Below are 23,956 nucleotides of genomic sequence, written 5' to 3'. Positions count from 1 at the left end.
CCTGCCCGGATTGGGCGCCGCGGACAGCCCCCTCCCATTGGTCACAGTGTACCAGTGAGAGCCGATTGGTCAACAGACGACGCAGGTAAAGCAACGGAGACTTTTGATTGGTGAATCGGTGGAACTCGAGTCGATTGGACATTTCTGAAGTGAAGTAATCGTACCCCTCACGCTGATTGGTTCGAACTGGATCCGGATGTAGCTTTGCGTGCGATGATTGGCAACCGCGGAGGTCAGGAAGAGCAGCGGGGCGATGTGATTGGTGTGGACTGTGTCATAGACATGGAGAGGGGGCGGAGCGAGAGGCCTGCAGCGGCGGCTGCATAGCTCCGCACAGAGCATGCGCCGCGACAGGCCTCCCGGGCGCCATTTTGTACGATGCTCTTTCCCATTTTAGGCGGGGAGGAAGGGAGCGGGAGTGGTCTCTGCGTTTCCCGGGGGGCTCTGCCTCGTCTCGGGCTAGGGGGATGGGCTCCTGTGGGACTTCCTCCTTCCGGCTGAAGGCTCCGTCTTCTCTCCTGCCCGGAGGCGATGGTGGCTGTAGCGAGCGGGTAGCGTTTCCCCTTCCTTAGCGCGGTGATGGCGCAGCAGCCGGGGGGAGGGGGAAGCTCGGCGAAGCCGGACCCGGAAGTGAAGGGATCTCTGAGGAGCCGCTCACCTAGCCCATGGCCGCGGCGGAGGAGGAGGAGCTCCGTGAGGAGGGGGAAGTGGCAGCAGCCCGCAGTGATGTCTGGGCCACGGAGGTGGGGCCGTACAGGAGGCGGCCGGGTACGGCAGCGTAAGTCGGTCGGCGCAGCCCCGTGCGGATTGGACCCGCGGCCCCGGCGCTGAGCGAGGCCTGCCCAGCTGTGACCCCGGGCCGGCGCCTTCTGGAGCTTGCTGGCAACCAGTGTCAGTGAAGTTATAGGCGAGGTTCGAGCCGCTCTTTCGAGGAGCGTGTTGACTCTGAAGCCTACCGATCGCAACGTCGGTGGGGGCGTTAGCTCTGTGTTAGCTCCAGGAGAAATGTGCAGAGGCTCTGGGAGTGTGGTCTGGGGAGCTGCCTGTCCCGCGGGCATAGCGGCGCTTTGGTAACTCGCCAGCTGCTGCTTTCAGGAGTAGCAGGGTTGTTGCACGTGTTGCTCTTGGAACCACCGCACAGGGCATGAGGTGGCAGTTCGCTCCCGGGTTAAGTGTGTGCTGTATCTCCACTAGTCTGTGTCATACTCATGATGCACAGGAAGGAGTAGGATGGGGAGGATATGCGTGTCCTGCCTCCCAGGCATTTTTCGAGTGGCTTTAATGATTGTGACCAGTCCAAAGGCTACAGCCATGGAGACTGAGTTTCCCTTTCCACAGAATAGCCAGCGTGCAGCTTTCCTTTACACCTCTGCTGGTTCCATTGGCTGGGAACAGCGAACTGCGGCCACAGGGAGCTGAGGGGCTCTATGCCTGCAGAGGCTCCAAGTAAACAAAACGACAATGTATTAGATATTCAATGATTCCATAGAGTTTAAAATTATCAAATTTTGGTATAGACCCCATTTATAAGCGGACCCCCACTCTTCGATGTGTTGTTTTTTTTACCAAAAATATTCAGCTTATGAATGAGTTATTTAACTGAAACTCAAGCTACAACATGAAGTGCTGTTATCACTAAACCTGCTGAAGAGCTAAATGTATTTTTGTTAAATATTTTACATAATAACTTGAGAACATCCCTTCAATCTCCCATCTAGTGCTCTAGGCCATGGGTTCTCAATCTTTTTTTTCCCTCAGTCTCCTCTCTTCCCTCCTTCCCCGCCCCCCATGCTATAAAAACTCCATGGTCCACCTGTGTCACAACAACTGCTTTTATGTATGTAAAAGCCAGGGCCAGTGTTAGGGGGTAGCAAGTATGGCAATTGCCTGGGCCCCATACCACGAGGGGCCTGCAAAGTGGCTTGTGGCCGCAGGCTTCGGCCCTAAGCGGTGAGGCTTCAACTTTCTGCCCTGGGCCCCAGCACATCTAATGTTAGCCCAGCTTCATGGCCCCCCTGAAACCTGCTTGTGGCCCCCCAGTGGGCCCTGGACCCCTGGTTGAGAACCACTGCTCTAGGCTCCAATCGTGCAAAGGTCTCTGGTTGCAAGAATTCACTATGCAGCGTTTATAGGAAGATGAGGGCCCCAGAGATAGTCTGTCAGTGCCTGCTGTATGATGACAGAATGGCTTGATATCTAATAACCAGCTTCCACGTCCCTTCTAGTTTCAGAGTTTGGTTTTTATTAGATCTGAAGCTTTAGAAAGAAAGTGGCATACTCTGGCAATGGAAAAGTTTACTAGTTGGGCAGTATTGCATAGTATGGATATGCATTAGGTACTTTATTAGAGTTAGCCTGTTGGGGATGTTTGCAGTCAGATGTTCAAAGACTTAACCATCCAGGCAAAAAAGTTCAGAACATAGTTCTGCTAGCTGGAGTTGAGTTGTGATTTTTTTTATTATTATTATTATTATTATTTTTTTTTTTTTTTTTTTAAGATTTTTGTTATACTTGACTGGTATCGTGTTTACAATACATAACAGAAGCATGGAGTTTGAGAGGAATTTTTTTGGTTTAGATTGTTGGGGTTTTGTGCTAGTTAAGTGATGTAGTGAAAAGCAAGTTGGCAGTTTATTCATGCATAATATCATTAGTTCTGTTTCATAAAATATTCAGATTCTTCATTGGATAAAGTGAGGAGACATTATTATTGCTAAGTATACAAGATCAGTTATTAGTAACTAAAAAATGTATGGCTTGAAGATTGGTCCTTTTAACCTACGTATCTTTTGTTTGGAACATGTTGCCCAAGTCATGATTTAGATTGTAAGCTTTTTGGAGCAGGGGTTGTGCCTCTGTAAAGCACTTAGTACACCAGCACTCAATAAATGTCAGCTAAATACAAAACTAATAAGCCTTGTTTCTAATTTCTAGCAGAAGCCCTGGCTACCTACTGATATTGCCATTGGTATTTGAGACTACATGGAATGTTTAGGAAGTTCTTGATGCATTGGTCATCCAATAGATGATTTCTGTAGAGGGTCTACTTGTATTATGATTACAATAAAAGTACCTCAGACTGTTTAGCCAATCAGACCACCTAATTGAACATTCTGACACTACTTAAAAAGATGACATCTAGTATAATGGAATGAAGATTTCTTTCACTGAGGTGGGGGAAGCTTTCATTTTAGTTTTAAAATATTAATTTCAGAGCTTCACTACAACAAGAATTGTGTTGCGTATGTTGAAATTCTGAGGTTTTTTTTCCCAATTCATTGTAATGTAAATAGTTCCCAGACAACTTACACTGTAGAAATCAGTTAATCCCATTTTGCCTTTTTCTTTCTTGTTACTAGTGATATCCTCTATTGAAACAAATCTTTTTAGCAGTCTGCTACTTATTTTATCTAATGGCATAATCCTTTGACATAACTGCCCCTCTAGGACTCAGTTTGTCACGCACAACGTTAACAACCGTTTAGGAATAGGTGCAGGAGCAAACAGAAAACTTAGACACACAAGGGGAATTAAAAATTAAACTATTAATAGCGACCTTTTACATGGAAAAATCTTCACTTTGATTCTAAGAGTGTATGTACTTTCATACCTATTGCATCTGTATGAAAATTGGATATATACACAGAAATTTGGGGGTCTGTAGGCCTTTGTTTAAGGATCAAAGTGATCTCTGTAATATAAAATGAATTTTTTAATATTTCAATATGTAATCTTATAGGTATCTACAGATGTCGGTTATAAAGTTTATCAAATATGTAAGCCTTGATCCCGAGTGATGGGTACACTTTATAAGTACACTGGGGGGGAGGGATTTGATAAGTTCCTTCTAATGATCATATCTGAACTGAAAAACTTAGAGAAATTATGCTGATAATTCCAAGCATCTGGCACTCCGTCCAGGAAAACTAGCAAGACGGAAAGAGCAGTGGATTCTCCATTTCATAATACTCCTTATAAGAGCATAAATAGCAGCCAAACACAAATTGTTAAAAGGAAAGCTCTTTACTTCATTTTGCTCCCCTGGGTACTAAAGGTCAGATGAGCATGTTTTAATTAGTTCTAATTATTCAAATTGATCAATGCATTACTTCTGACACATTTCGCTTGTATTCAGAACTAAGAGCTCAAATAAATGTGCAATTCATGTAAACATGATAGTCAAAAGAGCTTTGGCAGTATTCAGAATACCAGAACTTTGTTTCCCTGCCAGCTTCTGAACACTTAAATGGAATAGATATAGAGAGGGATAGTGTTTTCATCCAAGAGTGTTTGAAAAAGGGCCTGCGTTGTGTGCGACCTCTTAATGATGCTTTTATTCCTACTCTTCCTTCATGTCTGCTACCTCATCTGAACTTTTTCCCACGTTCACTATCGTATCTAACCAGTGAAGTGCGTTGTGTGGCAAGCGTGCATTCTAGTGGAGCCTGAATACCAACCTCCTTTGAACCTCGGGACATCTGTGCCACTGGAATTGACATCTTCCTACAAAACGTGAGCATGAACTACGCTGTTTATAAGCCATAAAGCTTTATTTTGTATCACACATGATTGTGAGCTGTGTGAGAAGGTCTTTCTAGATTAAAAAAGAAAAACTTCTTTCAGTGTTTGAAAATATAGATGTCCTGTGAACACAAGTCCATTGCAGGGGGGAAAAAAATCAGTAAAAGTAGCTGCATTACTAAATGAGAAGGATTAAATTAGTTTTAGTCAAAACAGTATTTTCCATTACCGTTAACCACACCTAGTAAGTTCCTCTTCTTGATGCTTTCCAGTGATGCTGAAGGCATAATACAGGTTTTCCCAGAAAGTTCACAACCTATTCCCTGCCTTTTTTTAAACGTTAAAAAAAAAAAAAGGATTTTGTTGGAATTGCTGGGGAAGTTGCAATAAGAGTTGCCACCACATAAGAGGTGTGAATCACCATTTTTAGGTCCCCCAATGTTAAGGGTGGTCTTTTGGGTCAGTATTACTGATGTTTAGTTTGCGGCAGTGCAGTAACTCTTCTAGCTATATTGAAATATAGCACTGTGTTTTAATGCAACATTAAAAATTTTGCATGGTGTCAAGTATCAGGGGGTAGCGGTGTTAGTCTATATCCACAAAAACAACGGAGTCCGGTGGCACCTTAAAGACATTTTATTTGGGCATACGCTTTTTTTACCCACGAAAGCTTATACTCAAATAAATCTGTTAGTCTTTAAGGTCCCACTGGACTCCTTGTTGTTTTTATTAAAAACTTTACTACTCTGTTGCAAAGCCACTGAGGAAAGACGCAATTCTTATGCAGTAACATTGACATCACAGCTACTGCTGCAGGTTCCTCTGAACTTTGTGTGACTACCAATCAATTTTTCCACCGTCAGCAGCTCTTGGGAAAATTAAAATCTCATTATTATTGAGTAACTCTGGTCTGGTCTCAGTTCTGCTTTGTAGCTGCAGTTCTTTTAGACGGAGACTTACTGATCATAGAATGTGTGCATGATTCGGCGATGTGCCAGTTCACTTGCGTGTGTCATAGCAGCTGTTGAGAGCGAAGCCTTGTGCCAAAAAAGATATTAAAATCCTGACTGGCTTGTTAAATGCTACTTCCTCTTTAGTTTCAGACCAATCTGCTTGCTCTCCATGTCTTCCTCTTTTTGACTCTTGTAGCATAGTGACTCTAAATCTAAACATTGGATATTCTTCTCTGATGCTTTGGTAATCTGCATGTTATAGGACAAAATATAAGAACAGCATTGTAAGTAAGACTTGTTATTTTTGCTTGCCATTTTTTCTGATTGTGATAATTGTAATCCAGTAGCATAGAATGCTAACTAAAGAGGCTAGAGTGTTGAAGCAAAGGTTTACTTCAGGTCTCTTCAAAACAAATTTTACATAGTACTGACAATGGACTATTCAATAAGATACCTTGATATAGACTTCAGTTTCTATAGCATTTCACTTGGCAAACACAAACAATGTAATTGTTCTGATTTGTAATGAGAAATCGGTTTAATGTTCTAAATTGTTTTTAGTGAAGGTGGAATTAGAGAAATCACTATCTTAATTGTAATAGCCTCGCTATAGTCCCTACTTGAGAAGTAATGACTGACTATAAATGTGCAGAGAACTTACTCGTGCCTTAGAGTACTAGTATAGCGCAATAGAGAACTGCACTGGAGGCAGAGATCTAAGTAACAGCTCTGTAGGCTGAATCGCATTGTTTTAAAATATCTGTCCAGCCTTTAGTTTTTGTAACTTTTCACTTACCTCAGGACAATTCCTCTACCTCACCATTTTTAAGAATAGGGCAAAGAATTGAGAAATCAAATTAGGACAAATTTCAGAAGGTTTTCCCTTAATTATTTATTTGGTTTGTGTGGTCAGATGCTACTGGTGTGGTGCTCTGCTTTTTCCTATGTTGATATCACTCAGCTGCGTGCGTGTGTTCCCTCTGTGTGCTGTCCCAGCTCTGCAGATAGCTGACACAGCAAACCCATCGAGAACCCCCAATGACCACAGACTCTAGTAAGGTACGAAGGCACCTCAGCCAGGTTTATTGCGACCTTAGACACAATTGCAGTTCCCCATAGATTACTTAGTCTCCCGGGCATACTACAAGAAAGTGCCTCTTGGCAATGGACCCAGCTCAATCAGTGGCGGGACTTTCCACTGCCCCCTCGGCCGGACAAAGACACCACCCCAGGGATACATTCTTATACACAGGTACAAACAAGTTACACATCACTCCTGACGTATTGAGGTGCAACCCCTCTACTCAGCAAGGTACAACCCTTCTACGTAGTAAGGTGCCACCTCTCACCTTGTACATATTGGTTCGATCAAAACAACACTATCCATCACTTTACCCTTTTGCCCCTGTCATTGGGATGGGTCGGCCTGTTCCAGCTTCTGTGGCAGGGCCTGCCTCTGGCTCACAGCTTAACTTTGCTTTATGTTAGCAAAGTCTTGACCATTACTTTAGTTTGGTTCAGGCCTCAGGCCTCATACTGGGCCTTTATCAGGGCCTTCACTTACTACAGTTTGTAACCTTACTTTTTTTATGTAAATACCTCTTTCCCTCAGCAACCATATAATACTTAAACTTGTTTAGCTCTTAGGTGAAGAATATGGAAGATAAGCAGTAGTATAGACTTCTGTACATGCCCATTGATAAAGGTAAAATATTAGCTATCCTTTATTAAATACATCATGCTCACCGTTTCCAGTCTTGTGAAGTAGAGCCTCAGAGTTCACTGTCTGGGTCATGTGCACAATATGCTTTCTATGGGTATACTTATTATTATTATTATTATTATTATTTATTATTATTTTTTTATTGAATTGGACTTATTAGGGACTTTGGCTATATTAGCATAGACTTTTATCAACAATGCCACTGTAATTTTTTTTTGTATTTCCACTGTTGCATTCAGGCCTTAAAATCTAATTTTACTGCATCCTACCTAAAACAGCTCTTCTGGTGGGTTCCACATTTGGGGGCGGTGATGGTTTATAGCAAAGAAAAACACACTTTTTGCTAAATACCTGCAGATCTTTCAAATCTTCACCGCTTCTGAATGGATTGAATGCCTGTATATTGCATGAATTGAGGAAAAATTCTTAAATTTCTGCCTGGTACATAGGTATGTATGCAGTATACACAAACCAATGACAAAGGCCAATGTTAGTGCTTGTAAGATATGGTCTAAAAACTTGAGCTTTTAAAAATTATACTGTCTTTGCATCTAAACGTCTGCATGTACAGCTTTCCTGTTTCTTACTACAAATTCTTAATCTGTTAGAAATGAACTTATGTCTGATGAAGGTTTTTGGTTAAATTAAAACGTACCATACATAACATGAATTTCAGAAGCCTTCTTTTCTTGATTTGGATGTAAACATACTCAAACTTGTGTGTTATATTAACCAGTTTTGCAAAAAAATTGTATATCTGTGGAAGTGGCTACTCCCTGTAGTTAGAGGTATTTTAGAAGATGTTATATTATGAAATATAGAAAAACACTAAAGTGAGACTTAGTTTTTCTTTTCCAGAATTACATGCCTAAATTTTGGCTCCTGGATCCATATTTAGGCATCTAAATATGTGACCTGACTGTGTTAAAGTGCTGAGAACCTGCAGTTCCTGTTGACTTGAGTGGGATTTGTTAGTGTTCAGAACTTATTTATTCCAGTATCCACCTTGGAGGGATTTGGCCTAAATGCTTGCTTACTTTTGTGGTATTGGTCTTTGACTCACCATATGGTGAATAGGCTATTCAGTTTCCCTCTTACCTAAAAAATCGCTTCAAACTTACTTTCAGAACTAAAATATGCCATTATTTCCCTTGGGTGGCAGAAGAGAAATCCCTTCTGTTTGGTCTTTTACCTTTATGTTGGCAATAGAAGAGCTAGTTTCTCTTTTCCCCTGAGGAGTTTTTGTGAGTGATCTGTCATTACCAATCAGAAGTAAACTGCTTCCATAGTGGGTCCTTCAACACCCCCCCCCCACACACACACACACACACACACACCCCTGGCAATACCTGGCATTTGGTCCAGCTTCTTTTTCAATTCTTAAAAGTAGCTTTTTTGACAAATGCTTATTAATTTTATCTGTGCTGCAGCAAGAGTGTAGGAGGGGCTAAAATTGTGTAGGAAACTTAAATTGAGATTGAATGAATAAATTTGCTGCACAAAAACTGATAAGAAACGTGCGTGTTTGATGTGGATTTTTCAGTAACTTGTCTCTACGCTCATGTAGCACGGATTAGATTCGGGGGAGGTATAAAACATACATAGCAGGACATTGAGTAAATTGATTTGGGTTCATATCTTAGCATAGGTCTCACTTCCAAGCTCATAAACTTTTATAGGCTATTGATCAAAATGACATAGATACAAACCTAGTTATGGGGCTGTTGAGCACCCATGCTCAAACTGATGTCAACAAGCACAGCAGATGCTCAGCATTCCTATAAATCAGGCCCCAAATATGTTGCTGACATAGCTTAGATAATTCTTGGGATGGTAATGGGAGTCGATGTGGAAGAGAAATGGCCAGATTATCAGCCCCCAGGTTAATAGACACTTGATTATATTTTACAATCACAGAGTAAACTTTTGGATCTCTGAATCGATAGGAGCAACAGAGTTTAATGTTAGAAAATTTCAGTCAGTCTGAAATTTACTCTGCAACTATGTTAAATTAGTTATTTTCCTGAACTCTGTAAAAACTAGCTACTACTTTGTCCCACTTTCACATTTCTGTCTTGAATAGTGCAAATCTAAGACCTAAGTTCTAGCCTATTGACAGCTCTACCTGTTGTCTGTTTGGTACCTCTATGAGGCAAGGACTGACATCTCTATTAGAATCACTAAACGTTACCCTAATACAAATGAATTAATAGTAAGTCAATTGATGCTTAGTATTTTTAAAAAGCTTGGTGACTTTTAGACTATGATTTAACTCTGTGCAATAGATTGGTAAATTGTGCCTATATTTACAACTGAGATGGAGCTAAAATTAAAAATAAACACTTCATAGCAAAAATTCAGTTTTTTAGAAGAAATCGTAAATATGCAGATGTAAATCCTTGTGATACACACTGTATTTACCAGGGTATCACTGTAGCTCTCTAAAATTTGAATCTCAAAAATAGCCGTTACTTATGAATTCATAGAAATTTGGCCGTGGTTTTCAACATTTTGTACATTTCTCTCATCCAGATGCTTTCAGAAGTACTAAAATCAAGTTTGTAATGTTTTCCTTTAAACCCTCCTTTTAGTCTAGCTCTATTTTATGAGTATTGACAGGCTTTTTTAGCCTATGTTTCTGCATATGTAGAATGATCAACAACAAAAAAATCACAAGTTTTATCTAATGGCTCATGTCTTTGTTCTCTACTTTAGGATTTCCTTCGCCAGTTCAGTCTCAACTCACACAGACTCAGCATCTTTTTGCTAACTTGGCTGTCAGTCTTAAGGTTTCCCTTGTGTTTAGCTGGCGGTCATTGCTGATATCTTTCAAAAAGCATTAATGCTCTGTTATGCTTTTAAAATTATAAGCACTTACATAAGAAGCTGCTTTGAACTGAGAATCCATAGCTGGCTGGCAATTCAATTTCAGAAATTTTTCTCAACTGTGCCTGCTGTGGAACTTTATGGTGCTTGCAAAAGCTGCTCTTAACACACGTTTTATTTAAAAGGCTTAATTGAGAATATGAACTACCAACAAAGTAGTCAGTGAACACTAAAGGATCTGCTGCGTGACTAATGCCTGGGTAGCCTTTGGCTGACAGCAAACTATGTACCATTGTACCTGTGATGCTATGAATTCTAGTATTTTGGTACTGGCTATTACACATCCTCCTCCATCTCTTATTTTACAGTATATTTTATACTTTTTCCAAAATACATAAGACGTAGTGGAATGGATATCGAGAAATGTCACTCCTTTGCACAAAATCATGACATGCTTGTTCTGCATTGTTTCCATCCCTATATGGAGACAGCTAGAATTGAAACTTAAGCATTGTGTATAAGTGTTTTTATGTTAAATCATTTAGCACTTCCTCTGTTAGACGTATGCTTGCCTTGTGGGGCCCTCGAACACTGCTAATACACAGTCTAACTTAATAGATCTTTGTCGTCATTGTCCTGATTCGGGGCAGAGTATGTTGCTGCTTTTCTAAAAGCTCTCTGGACAAGATCACTTTAACTTCCATGGATCTATTTTTTGGTGGTGGCCTTAAGAGACAAGTAACACTCTTTGTTTGTTTGGGGTTTTTTTGTTAATGGAGCATATCTCTTGATCCAACATTGGGTGAATTAACGATAACTTAGGTGTTTTTCTTCTTCCTAAGCTTGGAGTTTTTTCTTTTAGTTATTGAATATGGTTATGTGGTATGTTTATCATGAGTTTGGGATGATCATATTACCTACTGGTGTTTGGCTCACAAGTGACTTTACAGGTCATCCGAACAACACATCCCAACTTTATATGATACTACACAATTTTTTTTTAAGCTTAGCTTTATGGGTACAATGTTATGTTTGTCACCACATCTAATTAATTGCCTTAGTTACCGTGAGTCATGGCAAATAATGTATAGGCAGTGGGGATAAAAAATAATAGTACTGACATTTTAAAAAACTCACTTGACTAAAGTAGCTTTTCTGTAGAATGAGGTGGGGAGGCTGCTAGCAATTCAATCTCTTCCCTGACACCCCCAAAATCTGCCATTATATAGACTACTAATTATGCCAGACTACTCCCTGCTTCCTTCTAGCCAGCAATAGGTGAGAAAATGATACCTGACTAAAAGCTGCTTGGGGATTCAGAATCTTTCATCTTTCTTGAAAGGGACAAAATAGTTTACTTCCAAGATCCCAGAAATGCAACATGCTGTGTGTGATGGCTGTTGTCCCCTGTGTGTACAGTATTCACATACTGCCTCTGAGAATGCAGGACCTGCATCCAAGGTAGAAGACTTCAGATTTGTAAGTCTCCCATTTGTCCTTGATTAAAAACTGGTCAGTATGGTATCAATTCCAATTAACCTATATGCTGGTGTTTGCATTTTGGCAGCTTTGGAGATAATGGGCAGTAAGAACTTCTAAAATAGGAAGCAACAAGCAGTCAATTCTCAAACTGAATGGGCTGTTTTTATTTAAAGTGTAAGTCATTTGTCCTTGTTGCATGTTTGAAAACCTACATAGGTGTGTGTGTGTGTGTGTGTGTGTGCGGAGGGGGAGGGGAGGACCTAGTTTCCTGTCTGACAGGAATATTAACTGGAGGAAGAAAGGTGGGGGAGAACAGATTTAAATTTTATTACAGAATATTTAAAAAATAAAAACGGTACAAATGATTCAAGGAGTCAGTTGTCAATCATTGGGGGGAACATACAGAGTATGGGGGGATGTTATGTTGGGGTTGGCAGCACACATAATACATACGGACTGTAGTGTCCCCAATGGGGGGGGTGGGCGGTGGGCGAGATCAAGACATAGTTGATAATCGGTGAGGGTCAATCATCCACACATGGGGTACAAATAGCCATGGGCACAAGTAGGTGGGCTGGGCGATGGTGATGGGGCGACCCTCACGAGGTGGGATTCAGGGGAAAGAAGCCCTGTGGGGGGGGGGGGGGGGTTAATAGGTCCCGTCCCCCTTGCAGGCGGGTGAGCTCTCCCCGGCTCACTCCTTGGCATTGACGGTGGCCGGTGAGGCTGGGTGGGTTCAGGGCTCCAGAGATGAGGCCCATCGGGGTGCGGGGTATATAGGCCTCTTCCCCCTTGTAGGTGGGCAGGATCCCCTTGGCTCACTCTCGTTATCGGCGGTGGCCGACGGGGTTGGGCGGGTTCAGGGCTGGGACGGGGGGGAGAAGTATGGGTCCCCTCCCCCTTACGAGTGGGCAAAGTCTTCTTGGCTCACTCTCTACACATGATCTTAGCCATGAGGCCGAATTTGTTGGACACAGGTACAGTCTTAAAGTTGTTATGGCAACCAGGAGCCTTCCTCCCTAATAAGCTTTAGGCTCTGCATTTTATTAGAGAGTCATGAAGAACTGCCTTCAAGCTGGTAAATACAAGATATTGAACTCAATTCAGTGTTTTGTGCTTCCTTTTTTGTTTGGTCATATTTTCATTTTAGCTAGAAGAACTGGGATACAGTAGGCAGTTCTCTTTAGGTGTCTCCCTTAATGCTGTTTGAATCTGAAGACCAGATAAAATCACAAATATGAACATGTCCATTTCTGCAGCCACACAGCTAGTCAAAAAGCCAGTCATCAGGCTATTTCCAGTTGTGGGAAGGAAGTAAGAAAAGAACTGCTGGCTCATTTAGAGATCTGCAAGAGAGACTCGCACTCAGGTTTTTGTGTATACTTGTCACATTTGGAGCTTTTTGTCTGTGGGTACAAAATTAGTGTAATTTCTGGAGCCATTTTAAGATGGATAAATTGCTTTGACTGACGTCTTCCAATTCACAGTTCACTTGCAGTACTGTTAGTCAGCCCTGTGTAAGGAAGACATTCTCCACAATTTAGCTTCATGTTTTAATTTCTAATTGCTATGGTGATAAGACAGCATTTGTGGAAGGATAGATATGTAAATCAGTGGAAATTATGTTTCAAGTTCTAGAATAAAATGTGTAGCTAATCTAGAGCATGAAATAATTAAATTTCACTTACTGAAAGTCCCTTTGGTCTAAGAACATCAAGCCGATAGATAGACGCGTGTTAAATTATAGATGTTGGACCGTAACTTTCTTTTTTGGAGGCAACCTACTGAAAAAAGGAGTGTTCCTCTTCTCTGCGTCTTCCCCCCCCCCACCCCCCCGCCCCCCTCTGAACACTTACTGATCTGATTCTTCCTCCCCTTCACCTTGTGTGGTCATTTATTCCAGTGCAAAGCACTACCAATTCAGAATTGTAGTACTTCATGCTAACTCTACATTAGGATAAATGACTGCACCAGGTCAAAAGGCAATGTTTGGGTTTGATTCTTCATGTTGACAAACAACTTAATGGAAATTCATAGATTCCAAGGCCAGAAAAGGACCACTGTGATCATGTAGTTTGACCTCCTGTATAACACAGGCCATGGAACTGCCCCAAAAATAATTCCTAGAGCACATCCAAACCTGATTTAAAAATTGCTAGGGATGAATCCACCATAAGCCTTTGTAAGTTGTTCCAATGGTTAATTATTCTCGCTGTTATAAATGTACACCTTGTTTCCAGTCTGAATTTGTCTAGCTTCAGCTTTTAGACATTGGGTCATGTTATACCTTTCTCTGCTAGATTGAAGAGCCTGTTATTTAATATTCCCCATAAGGTACTTATAGCCTGTAATCAAGTCACCCTTCAATCTGTTCTTTGTTAAGCTAAATAGATTGAGCTCCTTGAGTCTTATTATAAGGCAGGTTTTCTAATCCTTGAATCATTGTTGTGGCTCTTCTCTGAATTCTCTCCAATTTTATAATCTTTCCTGACTTGTGAGCACCAGGACTGGACACAGCATTCCAGCAGCCGTTGCACTATGCCAAATACAGAGGTGAAATAATCTCTCTATTCCTACTCGAGTTCCCCCGTTCATGTCTGAGAAAATATTCAGCACCTTCCCCTATTCTATTAGCCTCTGTACTCAGTTAAAGAGGCAAAGCAAGTCTCCCAGCAAAAGCAGGGTAGATCAGACTTGACATTTCTGATATTTCTAAGGTTTTTGCCTACACAAAGGTTTTCTAGTAGTTACATACCATCCTGAACTAAAATACCTGTATTTATTTATTTTTTTAACAAAATAGCTAAATGGATACAGCCCCTAATGTGGATGTAGTTATAACTGTATATGCCTTATGCCAGTATAGCTTATTCTCCTTCCCTATAGGAGTAACTATCCTGGTACAACTGTGTCCACGATATGGGAGTTGTGCTATTTACACTATACTGGATAGCTAGAGGTACAATTTGTGTGTTAACAAGTCTAAGTTAAGAAAGGCAGGAAAACTTCCATGGGGAGGGAGGAGGAAACCTGTTCAGATGTTCGTTATAATTCATCACCTAAACAGGGCCCAATCAGAATTTCCCCCTCTTAAGATATCTTGGTGAATGTTTAGTTTTTCTCCTTTTGAGACCATGTATTAATATTTGAATGTTCTTTCAGTTTAAAAACCACTACACAATGCTTTTGTACTTTATCACTTATCAACAAAAGGATGTTTGAAGATGAACTGAAACACTTCTGTATGTGTGACTTTAAAAACAAAAACCTCCTGTTAGAGATCTTAACTCATGGAGGGTGAAACTCATACCAGGGCACAGAGCACCTGCAAGGTCACTTAATGAGGCTTAAAGGGGACCTACATAGGACTTTGGGGGGGCGGGGGAGAATCAGGTTTGTGGCCTTTTTATTCAAGGTGTATAAATAGGTCCTTTTACGAAAAATCTTCCAAGAGTTTTCTGCTTGTTTTCTTACACTAAAAGTTGAGGTCTTACCGAGGCTGAAAACCTGGGGATCTAGTGAAATGACATCACAAGAGACAACAGTAAACATTAAGAGGGGAAGGGACTTTTTAGTTCTAAAAATTGTTTAACCAACTCTTTTTCTTAACACGCTGTTAAAATTACATTATATTAAAACTGTATGATATACATTTAAAAAGACATACTTCCAGCTCAACTTTCTGATTGTAACTGTTTCATCTGAAGTTTTCTTTTGAGGCCAAAGCACCAAGGCATAGTTCACTTGCATGTTAACCGTATTCTTGGTCTTCATGGTTAAAGCTGGGATTTTCAGAGGTGCCTAAGGGCATTTTTTGTACCCAAATCCTGTTGAAAATCAGACTCTGAAAATCCTAGCTGAAAAATCCACTTGCCATAAAGAGTGGTAAGCTTTTCCTGCTGACTGAGTGGGCCTAGGACATCTTTCTATTTAATTTATTTTCCTATGATTGCAAAGTCCTTCCAGCTTTGAACTGATGTGTTGTCTTCATGAGTCTGTAGAGAGAACAAATGAGACTCATAGTAGCTCTGCCAGGCAGCAGCAGAACAAAATTAACAGGATCAGTCAGTTTCACTGCAGTTCAGAACCTCATTGGCATCAGTGAAATCTTGTTTTCACACTAATGCTCAGAAAAGCTATGAGGAGCAATAAAGCGAAGCTTTCCGTGGAAGACAATCCCAAAACAAGTGTAAAAGAGTGGGAAACCTTTCTTCTTGATAGCCAGGAGACTGGAGGGGAGGATATGTCTCACACAGTATGTGGGAGGCTCTGAATGCAGGGGGAGTGACAAGCTCTTTTAGATGCGTGGGGGTGCACTTGTGGGAGAGAGTAAAGGAAGCTTCCCATTGATCAGCCATCTGTAGTTGATGTGAAAGATAGAAACAGGCATGCTTTAGCGACAATACCCTGGCAGAAATCCCAGCAGTTGAGATGGGCATTCTTACCAGCATGTTGGCCCTTGGATTCTGCTGATTGGGAGAAGGCTACAGACATCTCCTTTTGTTTATAACTTTGGCTAGTAGGTGTCTAGTTTCTTTAGTTCTGCTCTCACCTGACTCAAGAAAATGTGCTGTCTGTGGTTTGCTTCATAATCTTATCAAAACAAGGCTTCTGTGTATTGACTCACTTCCACAAAATACACGAGTATTGTAATTGGCAATCTGACAAGTCCTCTTCCACTAAATACCAGAATAGTGACTCATCAAATACAGAATAAGAACACATACTTTAGGACAGCAGTAAGATTTGCGTGAAGGAAAATGTTTGTAGAATCTGATCAGTATGTGTGTGCACGGTTACCTTCTGAGAAAGCCACAGATCTAACTGCTCTTCATGGTAAAACTAGGAATCTACTCTGGTTTTATCCTGATCAAGTCAATGGACTTTCAACCTCCGGGTGTGTGGCGTGACTTTTTTTTTTTTTTTTAATCAACGGTGGGTAGGGTATTGGGTGAGAAGAAACTGTTTGGTCTTTTTTTAAGGTAGATTGGTTTAGCAGTTTCTATATAGCCAAAGATTCAGGCCCCAAGCCTGTTTCTTTGATAAGGAAATTGTAACCATTGTCTTGGTTTTATATAAAATGTGCTTGAATTGTCTATAGAGGCTTATACTTCCTATAGGAAATTGTATTTTGTACAAATAGTAAAGGATGTGGTATTTCAGAGCTGAGGCAGATATGTATATATTTTAAATATTGGCCTGTCTGGAAAAAGTCTGCATGGAATAGACTTTTGACTGTCAAGCTGTTATGCGGACACAAACCTGAAAGTATAAACCAAATGGCTTCCAGAAACCTGTTACTTTGTGGTTTAGATACAGCACTGGGTGATACTGGTCTGCCTATTTTCACTTCCAAGCAGTATTAAAGGGGAGTCCGAACAGGTAAGGTGCGAGGATCTTTTTAAACTTCTGGAATAAATGTGCCACAAACTGTGGAGAGAGCCCCAAGGGACAAGTAAGATGTCTAGTGCATGCCGTAAACTGTTGTGTGATGTTCCAAACTATCCTCCTGCTCATCAAGAGGAAACATATGGGAAAAACTGTCAGTTTTAACAGTAGTTGAGTGTTCTGTCACAACAATTTAATAGAGAAGGACTTGGCTACACCAAAATGGAAGTGTCAGAATCTTGGCATCTGGACTAAACAGCAATAGCACGTTCAGTGCTCCCCCAGGCATATATTTTTAGTCAGAAGCAACAGTGCATGAAATGTTAAACTGCCTGTGAAATCCTGAAGCATTTTGGAACAGCAGAAGTGACTACAACCACTCCGAGTGGACAATTACGTATTTTTGTGCTGTTCTGTCAGGTATTACCATATATGGCTAGAGCCCTGGATTGGCTAGATTTGTCATGCCTGAAGCAAAAAGAGGAAGCTTTCTGGTGAGCCCAATCGTGCTATTCTAATATTCTAGAGAGGGTGAAGCTTTCCAGTAGCTGTGGGTACAAAGATATCTTATCTAAATAAGATCCACCTGCTTGCTCAAGTAGGCTGCTAAGAATTGGGTGAACTTTTCACCCTGGCACAAAGCAAAGTGTCAGATTTAAGATCTGATTTTACCTTAATTTTCAGTATTTACCTTTAGGCAAATTATAGCTTGTTTTTCCCTGAAACTTTGACTACTAGCCTCTTGAGTCCTATCTGTAATGGGGCCAGCATGTAACCCCTCCTCCCCCCCCCCCAATGAAAACAGAACTCAGTACTACCTGCATTTTTTATGTCAAACATTTTCTTGGTTTTAATGTACTTTATAAATCTTGCATAGACACAAATATTAAAGGGCTCGCAGAAGGCAGTACAGGGCAACTGATCACAGACCAGTGTGGTGTGCTATGATGAAACTACTTGAACAGGAAATATGTCTTTCACCTTCAGATGTGTACAATTAAGACAATTGTCATTAAATAGGTGCATTTGTAAAGTCATGTTGATCTTGCAACTCGTCAAGGGCTGTAAGTAGTTTAATCTGAGACCCCACTGGTCTTGCAACTTACAATAGTGTATATGCAGAGATATTTAATTACATAGACTACAAGGGAACCTAAAGCTGCTGAACTACATGTGGAGAAAGGTGGTTTTTGCAGGACTAGTGGCAGCAGCATTGTTTGGGAGGGAATAAAACCAAGGACATCCGCACTGAACAAATTACTTACCTGGGCCCAATGTCAAAGCACTGATAGTGAGGGATGAGTTCTTTAACAAGCATCCGCTATTGCTGGTGCTAGAGATCAATGCTGTATTGCTAAAATTCCCAAACTTGCCATGGCTTCCAGTGCTTTGAAAGCATGTGTTTATATCCCTGGCAGTTCTTACACTGTCAGCAAATGGTATGATTTGTAAGCTCTATTTTTGCTTTTTTTTTCTACTTCTGATTCTTTAGTAGCTACTCTTTTAAAAAATAATATATATTACAAAGCTTGAAATGCAAACTTTCAGATCATGGAAGGCATTAATTTCTGACTAGTCATTCACGAAAGTAATGTTGATGATTGGTGCAGAGGTGTTTAAATTGCAGAGTGATGTGCTTTCCAAAGTACTGGTCTTGAACTATTGATCAGAATTTTGTTTAGTGTCAGAAGTATTAGGTGGTTATATCATGGTGTGCAGTATGTTTTTAATGCATGTGTTAATGAGTAGAGTTAGCTAACTCTAGTCTTGGCAAGTAGTCCCCAGTATGAATGATGCACTATTCTATTTGGAGATGGAGAGTTATAATCATCTTATGTCAATTTCATGCGTCTAAACTCTTCACTAGCACTTACTCCATTTCTTAGGGGTGCCATCTGCTTAAATGCCAGTACTACCATAATTCTCTTGCATTCAACTCCTGGCTTTCTATTGCTTAAATTTAGAGGAAATCCTTGCTCTAAAATGGCTCAGCAATTTTTAGAAATACTCCTCCTGTCCCACCACTCATCCTCCACTGACCTCTCTCCTGGCGGCATAACACGGTTACACGAGTGCTTTTACAGTGGTGCTGCTGTAAGCTTGTAAGTGTAGGCCTGGCCTTAGTGAAAATGCCTGCTCGTGCTATGGTTGGGTGTTTAACTGAAATGTACAGTTGATCTTTAAAAGGTGGTTACCAAAGCTTGGCAATATGGCAACAAAGCCCTCTTGATCAAGGTAGCCTTTAAGGATCAAGTGATCTTGTCTGGAAAAAAAAAAAGCAATTGCGGAATAAATAGCCTTGGAGAGAATCCAACAACTTTCAGATAATCCTTGGACCATACAGGCCTCAATTTAGTTCCCTTAGACAATTAAATCAGTTTGTTGGTATCTCTTCGAGAACAGGAAGGTTTAAAAAAAAAAAATTCTTCTGGTGTATTTTAAAACTAAGTTACTAACTTGCATAGCTTTCTACTGACAATTAACACAGCAGTTTGGCTCCAGTAGTTTTTAAACTAGATCCAAATCAGTGGCATTTAAAGAGGTAGTATAATAACTGCTCATTCAACTGTGCACCCTACCCTTCTGGTAGGTATGTTCTTGTATTCTTGCTTTGAGCCAAGCACTCCATATATAGCTGAAATGAAGTGTAATCAGCAATAGCTAAAGTTAGGAAGTGGAAAATGCAGCTGAATTTGCAAAACCAATATAGCTATCTCTTCCCTCAAATGTGTTTTTTTTTTAAAAATAACACTAAATTGGGTGAAGTTGAAGGAAGGAGAATTTCAATTGAGATTTGAGGCTATATTTGTGTCCCTATTACCAAAATATTAGAGCACCTCCATGTGTTTATCATGCTCACTCCTGATGAGGTAGAGTATTCTTATCCTTATTTTACAAATAGTGAATGGAGACGCACATTAAATGACTTAAGGCCCTAGAGGAATCCTCTGGTAGAGCAGGGAATTGAACCCAGGTGTTGAGTCCCTGGTAACCTAACCCCTGGATCATCCTTTAGAAGTAAGTACTGTAGAGGTCAGGGCAGAGCATTTAAATCTTAACCCCTGCTTCTAAGAGCCAGGCTTATTTCATGCCCAGGTAGCTTCCCTCTGTTGCAATGAGAAGCAGACTACTGTAACACTTGTATGTTGTTTTAGACAGCACTTTCACAATATGCAGCACTTGCCTTTCCTAAACTCTGTGTTATACTGACATGAGAGAAATGCATTAGATGTCAGTCACATGTAGCACTGGAATGGTACTATTCTATTTGATATGCACAAGCTTAGTTGTTGCTACTGTATTAGTTAGACATACTCCCACATAAAGTTTGTCAGTTTGAATATGTGTGTGTGTGTGTGTGTATATATATATATATATATATAATGTATGTTCTAGACATGACTGGCTATAAAACTAATGTAAAGATGAAGTAAACTTGGATTATCGTTCAGTAAATGCTGACTGTACAATCCAAGCTAATAAACACATTCCCTTGATATTTTGATATTGCCTACCCTCTAAGCATTAATGCATATCAACTTAATGAGATGAGGTACCATACTACCATCTGAGGAAAGGACTGCATAGCAATCGTTGGTAATTAAGTCTCAACAGCTGGTTCAAGTCAACTTCAGAGAGGGAGACTACTAGCTTTGGTCAGTTAGTGACACAGCGAGATTTGCACTGATGTATTATAGACCGGAAGTTCTCCATTCAAGAAAAGGTAGGCTGCGCCTAGCCTAACATGGGGTGGAGGTGTCCTTGTCATGGGGTAGGTAGTTGTCTCCTAGGTGCAGACAACTAAAATAGCAGTAATCCAGGTAGGGCTGACTATTCCCAATTATCTTTTGTGGTGTGCTAAATTCTGATAACAGGACTGTTTGACACACTGGCACCAGGGTTTGCTTGCCAAGTCAAAGAATGAATATACCTTCCCTCTGAAGGATCTCAACAAAGCAATACTAATGAATGGAGCCTCACTGGCCCTGAGAGGTAGGCAAGTGCCTTGCAAAGTTGAAGTGATTTGCCCAAAGTCGTCACAGGTTTACAGTCCACTGCCTAAACTACAGGACTATTTTACCTTTCCTTAAATAATGTAATGGTTGATGTTATAGGAATAAATAGTGTAAAATCCATTTGAAATGGTTTCAGGATACAGTAGCTACAATACAAGTTCACTTAAGACCGATATCTTAACTCTCGTCTACACTAGTGTTCTAAATGCCCTGGGTTAGACACTACTAGCACAAATTAAAAGGTACCTAGTAACATGCACTAGGTACCTTTTAGTTTGTGCCAGTAGGGTTTACATGAGGCAGTTAGAGTGCAATATTTTAGAACACTAAAATGCACACCTCCTGTAAACTGGACTGCTGTGAAACTATTATTCAGGGTAGAATTGCAGTGTCTTCAACTTATACACTTCATGTATAGCTTTACTAGTTAACTCGAGCTAACCTCAAAAGAAATCTGAAAGTCTAAGAAATAGCACTAGCTGTCTACTCAATTGAAAAATGAAGGACGGTTCAAGTTATGTGAGGGTTGTCTTTGATGTACCTAAAGTTGAGACTTAAGTATGCTGGTGCACTCCAAGGAAAAACCACCAGGTTGCCAAATATCCTCTATTTCACTGACACCACGGTTTTTGGCACAAAAGTTTACTAAAATTCAGGCTTAGAGGCAATATCTTGTCTTTTTTTCCATAGGTCAACACAGCTATGTCCAATTTTCAAACAAAGTCTGAACCATGACCTGATAGTAAATGGGAAATTTTATTTTAGTGCAAGTTAACATCTTTCCAGCAAGTAAATAATAATCTATGGTTAACACATTAACCGCTACTACAAATTAAGAAAACTGAAACTTGTCTTGAAGTAACAATGTGTTACATATTGTCATCGTCTGATTCATCCTCTTCTTTCAAAGACTCCTATTTAAAAAAAAAAAAGCATAAGCAACTCCTAGGTCTTGTTCAGTGGCTACCTTGCAAGTCCCAGGAGTCAGCCTACATTCGACAAAGTATCTGATTCTTTAAAGCTATATACCTAGTATAATCATTTACACTAGTTCACTATAAGTGAGTAGGAAATTTTGGTGTGGTAATTGTATTGCATCCACTTTGTACAGATAAACTAAAGCAGTAGAGAACAAGGCCCTGTATCTACATGGATTGCATAGCACCCTGTGGCAGTCAATAATAGTGCTGCATGGGAAAGTGTCAATACTGCAACTTCAGTGTACAAGAAACACTAGTGAAGTGCAGCCATCACTTCCAAAACAAATGCAGAACTGATACATGCACCGATGGCTTCTATTTTTCCTAGTCAATTTGTGTTTTAAGGGTTAGTGTCCTGGATATAACTCATTACTACTACTGTCAGTTCTCTGTTTAGATTAATTTTTTTTTAATGCATTTGGTTTGTCTTATCTAGGCAAGGAGAAACATGCCCACTGTACAAGACTTGAACCATACGTTGTTGAATGCACATGTGATCAGCTGAAGATGCCACTGGATTACTTTCTTTTTATTCTTCCCTCCAAAGTTTCAGGTAATTGTTTCTGAATCACTTTAAACTAAAAACTCCAGGCTAGATTTGCCTCATAACTAACTGCTTAAAATGCACTTCTAGTTGCCAAAACACTAGACAAAGTGAACTTTGTGCGGTTTATTCTATTCTGGATTTGTAAAATGGAGTTTTGAACCTGCTAAATAAAATTCTATTGCTTACCTTAGCATATTTCTCTGCTTCTTCTCTGATGTCTTTTGGAACAATTTCGTGTTTTCCTTTTGTTACTGTGAATGAAGCCATATTTATAAAGACTTTAGAAATTACTGGTATAAGCATGGAACTTGTAAGTCTCAAAGTAACAAACTTCATGATAGAAGCAACAATAGAAACTACAAACATTAACAGGTATATTACTTTCCCCGTAGTATGGGTGGAGTTTAGAATTTGAGTCTTGAATTTGTTTTACAAGTTTACACAGTTTACACAGAACTGCCATCAGTTTTAATTTGTTCCATTCTATAATTTAAAATGGTGTAACTAAAGATAACAAAACAAGGAAAAATGAAATACATTACTTTCTCCAACCCAGCTGAGTTCAAGTTCAAAAGATTTATCCTTCACTTCATCATGGACTATGTAGATTCTAGAAAGAAGAATGAAGAAAATGTTTATGAAGAGTTAGCCACTGACATTTTCCCTTCCCAAAGCCAAGGATTAATATGCAAAATGAACAATTACATTACATTACAAAGTTCTATTTGCCCCCTCCCTTCTTTCCCTGCTAGTTTGTAGTATCACAATTTTCCTGTTTAACATGTTTCTCTTGTATGGTAAAGGACCCACACACCAGTATTGTATATAGTAGTTTTACTTTCAGCATTTACTTCATACATTAATGTAACATTCCCTCCCCTGTATAGTAGCATTCACTAACTGTAAAACTTTCAGCCAAGATACCACCCCTTAACTCAAGGTCTTAAACTCAAGCTGTCTCTTATAACCAGTAATAAGTGCGGAACAAGTACCCTGATCAAATATACAGATAGCATAACACTTAAGTGATCCCATGAGTATGATGCCCTTAACCTATTGCCTCAACTATTCATGAAACTGAAGCCAGCAAGTAGTTCTCCTAAAAATATATTTCTCCTGCAAGTCATACAAATAAATTAATGAAGACTGAGTAAATGCAGCTCAAACTTACAAATGTTGTCTAATAGTACACATGTGCATGCACACACCTTGCACATCTGTAGTTAGTAACTTGTGTATAAGCCCCTATTTACATATGGAACTGGCTCTGTGTTACCATGATTGCATGCAGAATTAGAATTGTAAATTATGCATGTGTTGCTGTAAATACAGTTCTGAAATTAGCCATCAGTCTATAAAATAAAAGGAAAACTGGCAGTGATGACCAGACTGGAGCCTGAATCTTATTTCTGTGTCCTGCAAGAACATATAAACACCTTATAACCTTAATCTAGTTGTTCACATGAGGAATACTAAAAAAAAAAAAGTCAAGTTAATGTTCTCCAACAGCTCCCTCAAAG

The 23,956-nt window shown here is 40.1% G+C and overlaps 1 protein-coding gene and 1 long non-coding RNA gene across 2 annotated transcripts in view; one reads left to right on the top strand and one right to left on the bottom strand.

The window, feature by feature from the left end:
* Positions 1-341: 341 nt before the first annotated feature.
* LOC117877238 lies at positions 342-23,271 on the top strand. Its single transcript, XR_004645660.1, has 3 exons — positions 342-778; positions 4,407-4,512; positions 22,326-23,271. It is a non-coding gene; the product is annotated as an uncharacterized LOC117877238 (long non-coding RNA).
* The window catches only part of PSMA3 (proteasome 20S subunit alpha 3), a 27,243-nt gene continuing 24,933 nt past the window's right edge, over positions 21,647-23,956 (bottom strand). Inside the window, exons 9-11 of the mRNA XM_034770141.1 lie at positions 22,979-23,046; positions 22,623-22,687; positions 21,647-21,823 (exon numbers count right to left, since the gene is read on the bottom strand). Coding sequence (XP_034626032.1) covers positions 21,779-21,823; positions 22,623-22,687; positions 22,979-23,046 — 178 coding nt within the window. The 3' untranslated portion in view covers positions 21,647-21,778. The remainder of the gene's footprint in view (positions 21,824-22,622; positions 22,688-22,978; positions 23,047-23,956) is intronic.

Source organism: Trachemys scripta, chromosome 4 (assembly GCF_013100865.1).
Source record: "Trachemys scripta elegans isolate TJP31775 chromosome 4, CAS_Tse_1.0, whole genome shotgun sequence".
NCBI classification, from domain to species: Eukaryota; Metazoa; Chordata; order Testudines; family Emydidae; genus Trachemys; species Trachemys scripta.
Note: the sequence above shows the minus strand (reverse complement) of the source record. Positions and strands in the feature narration are given on the sequence as shown.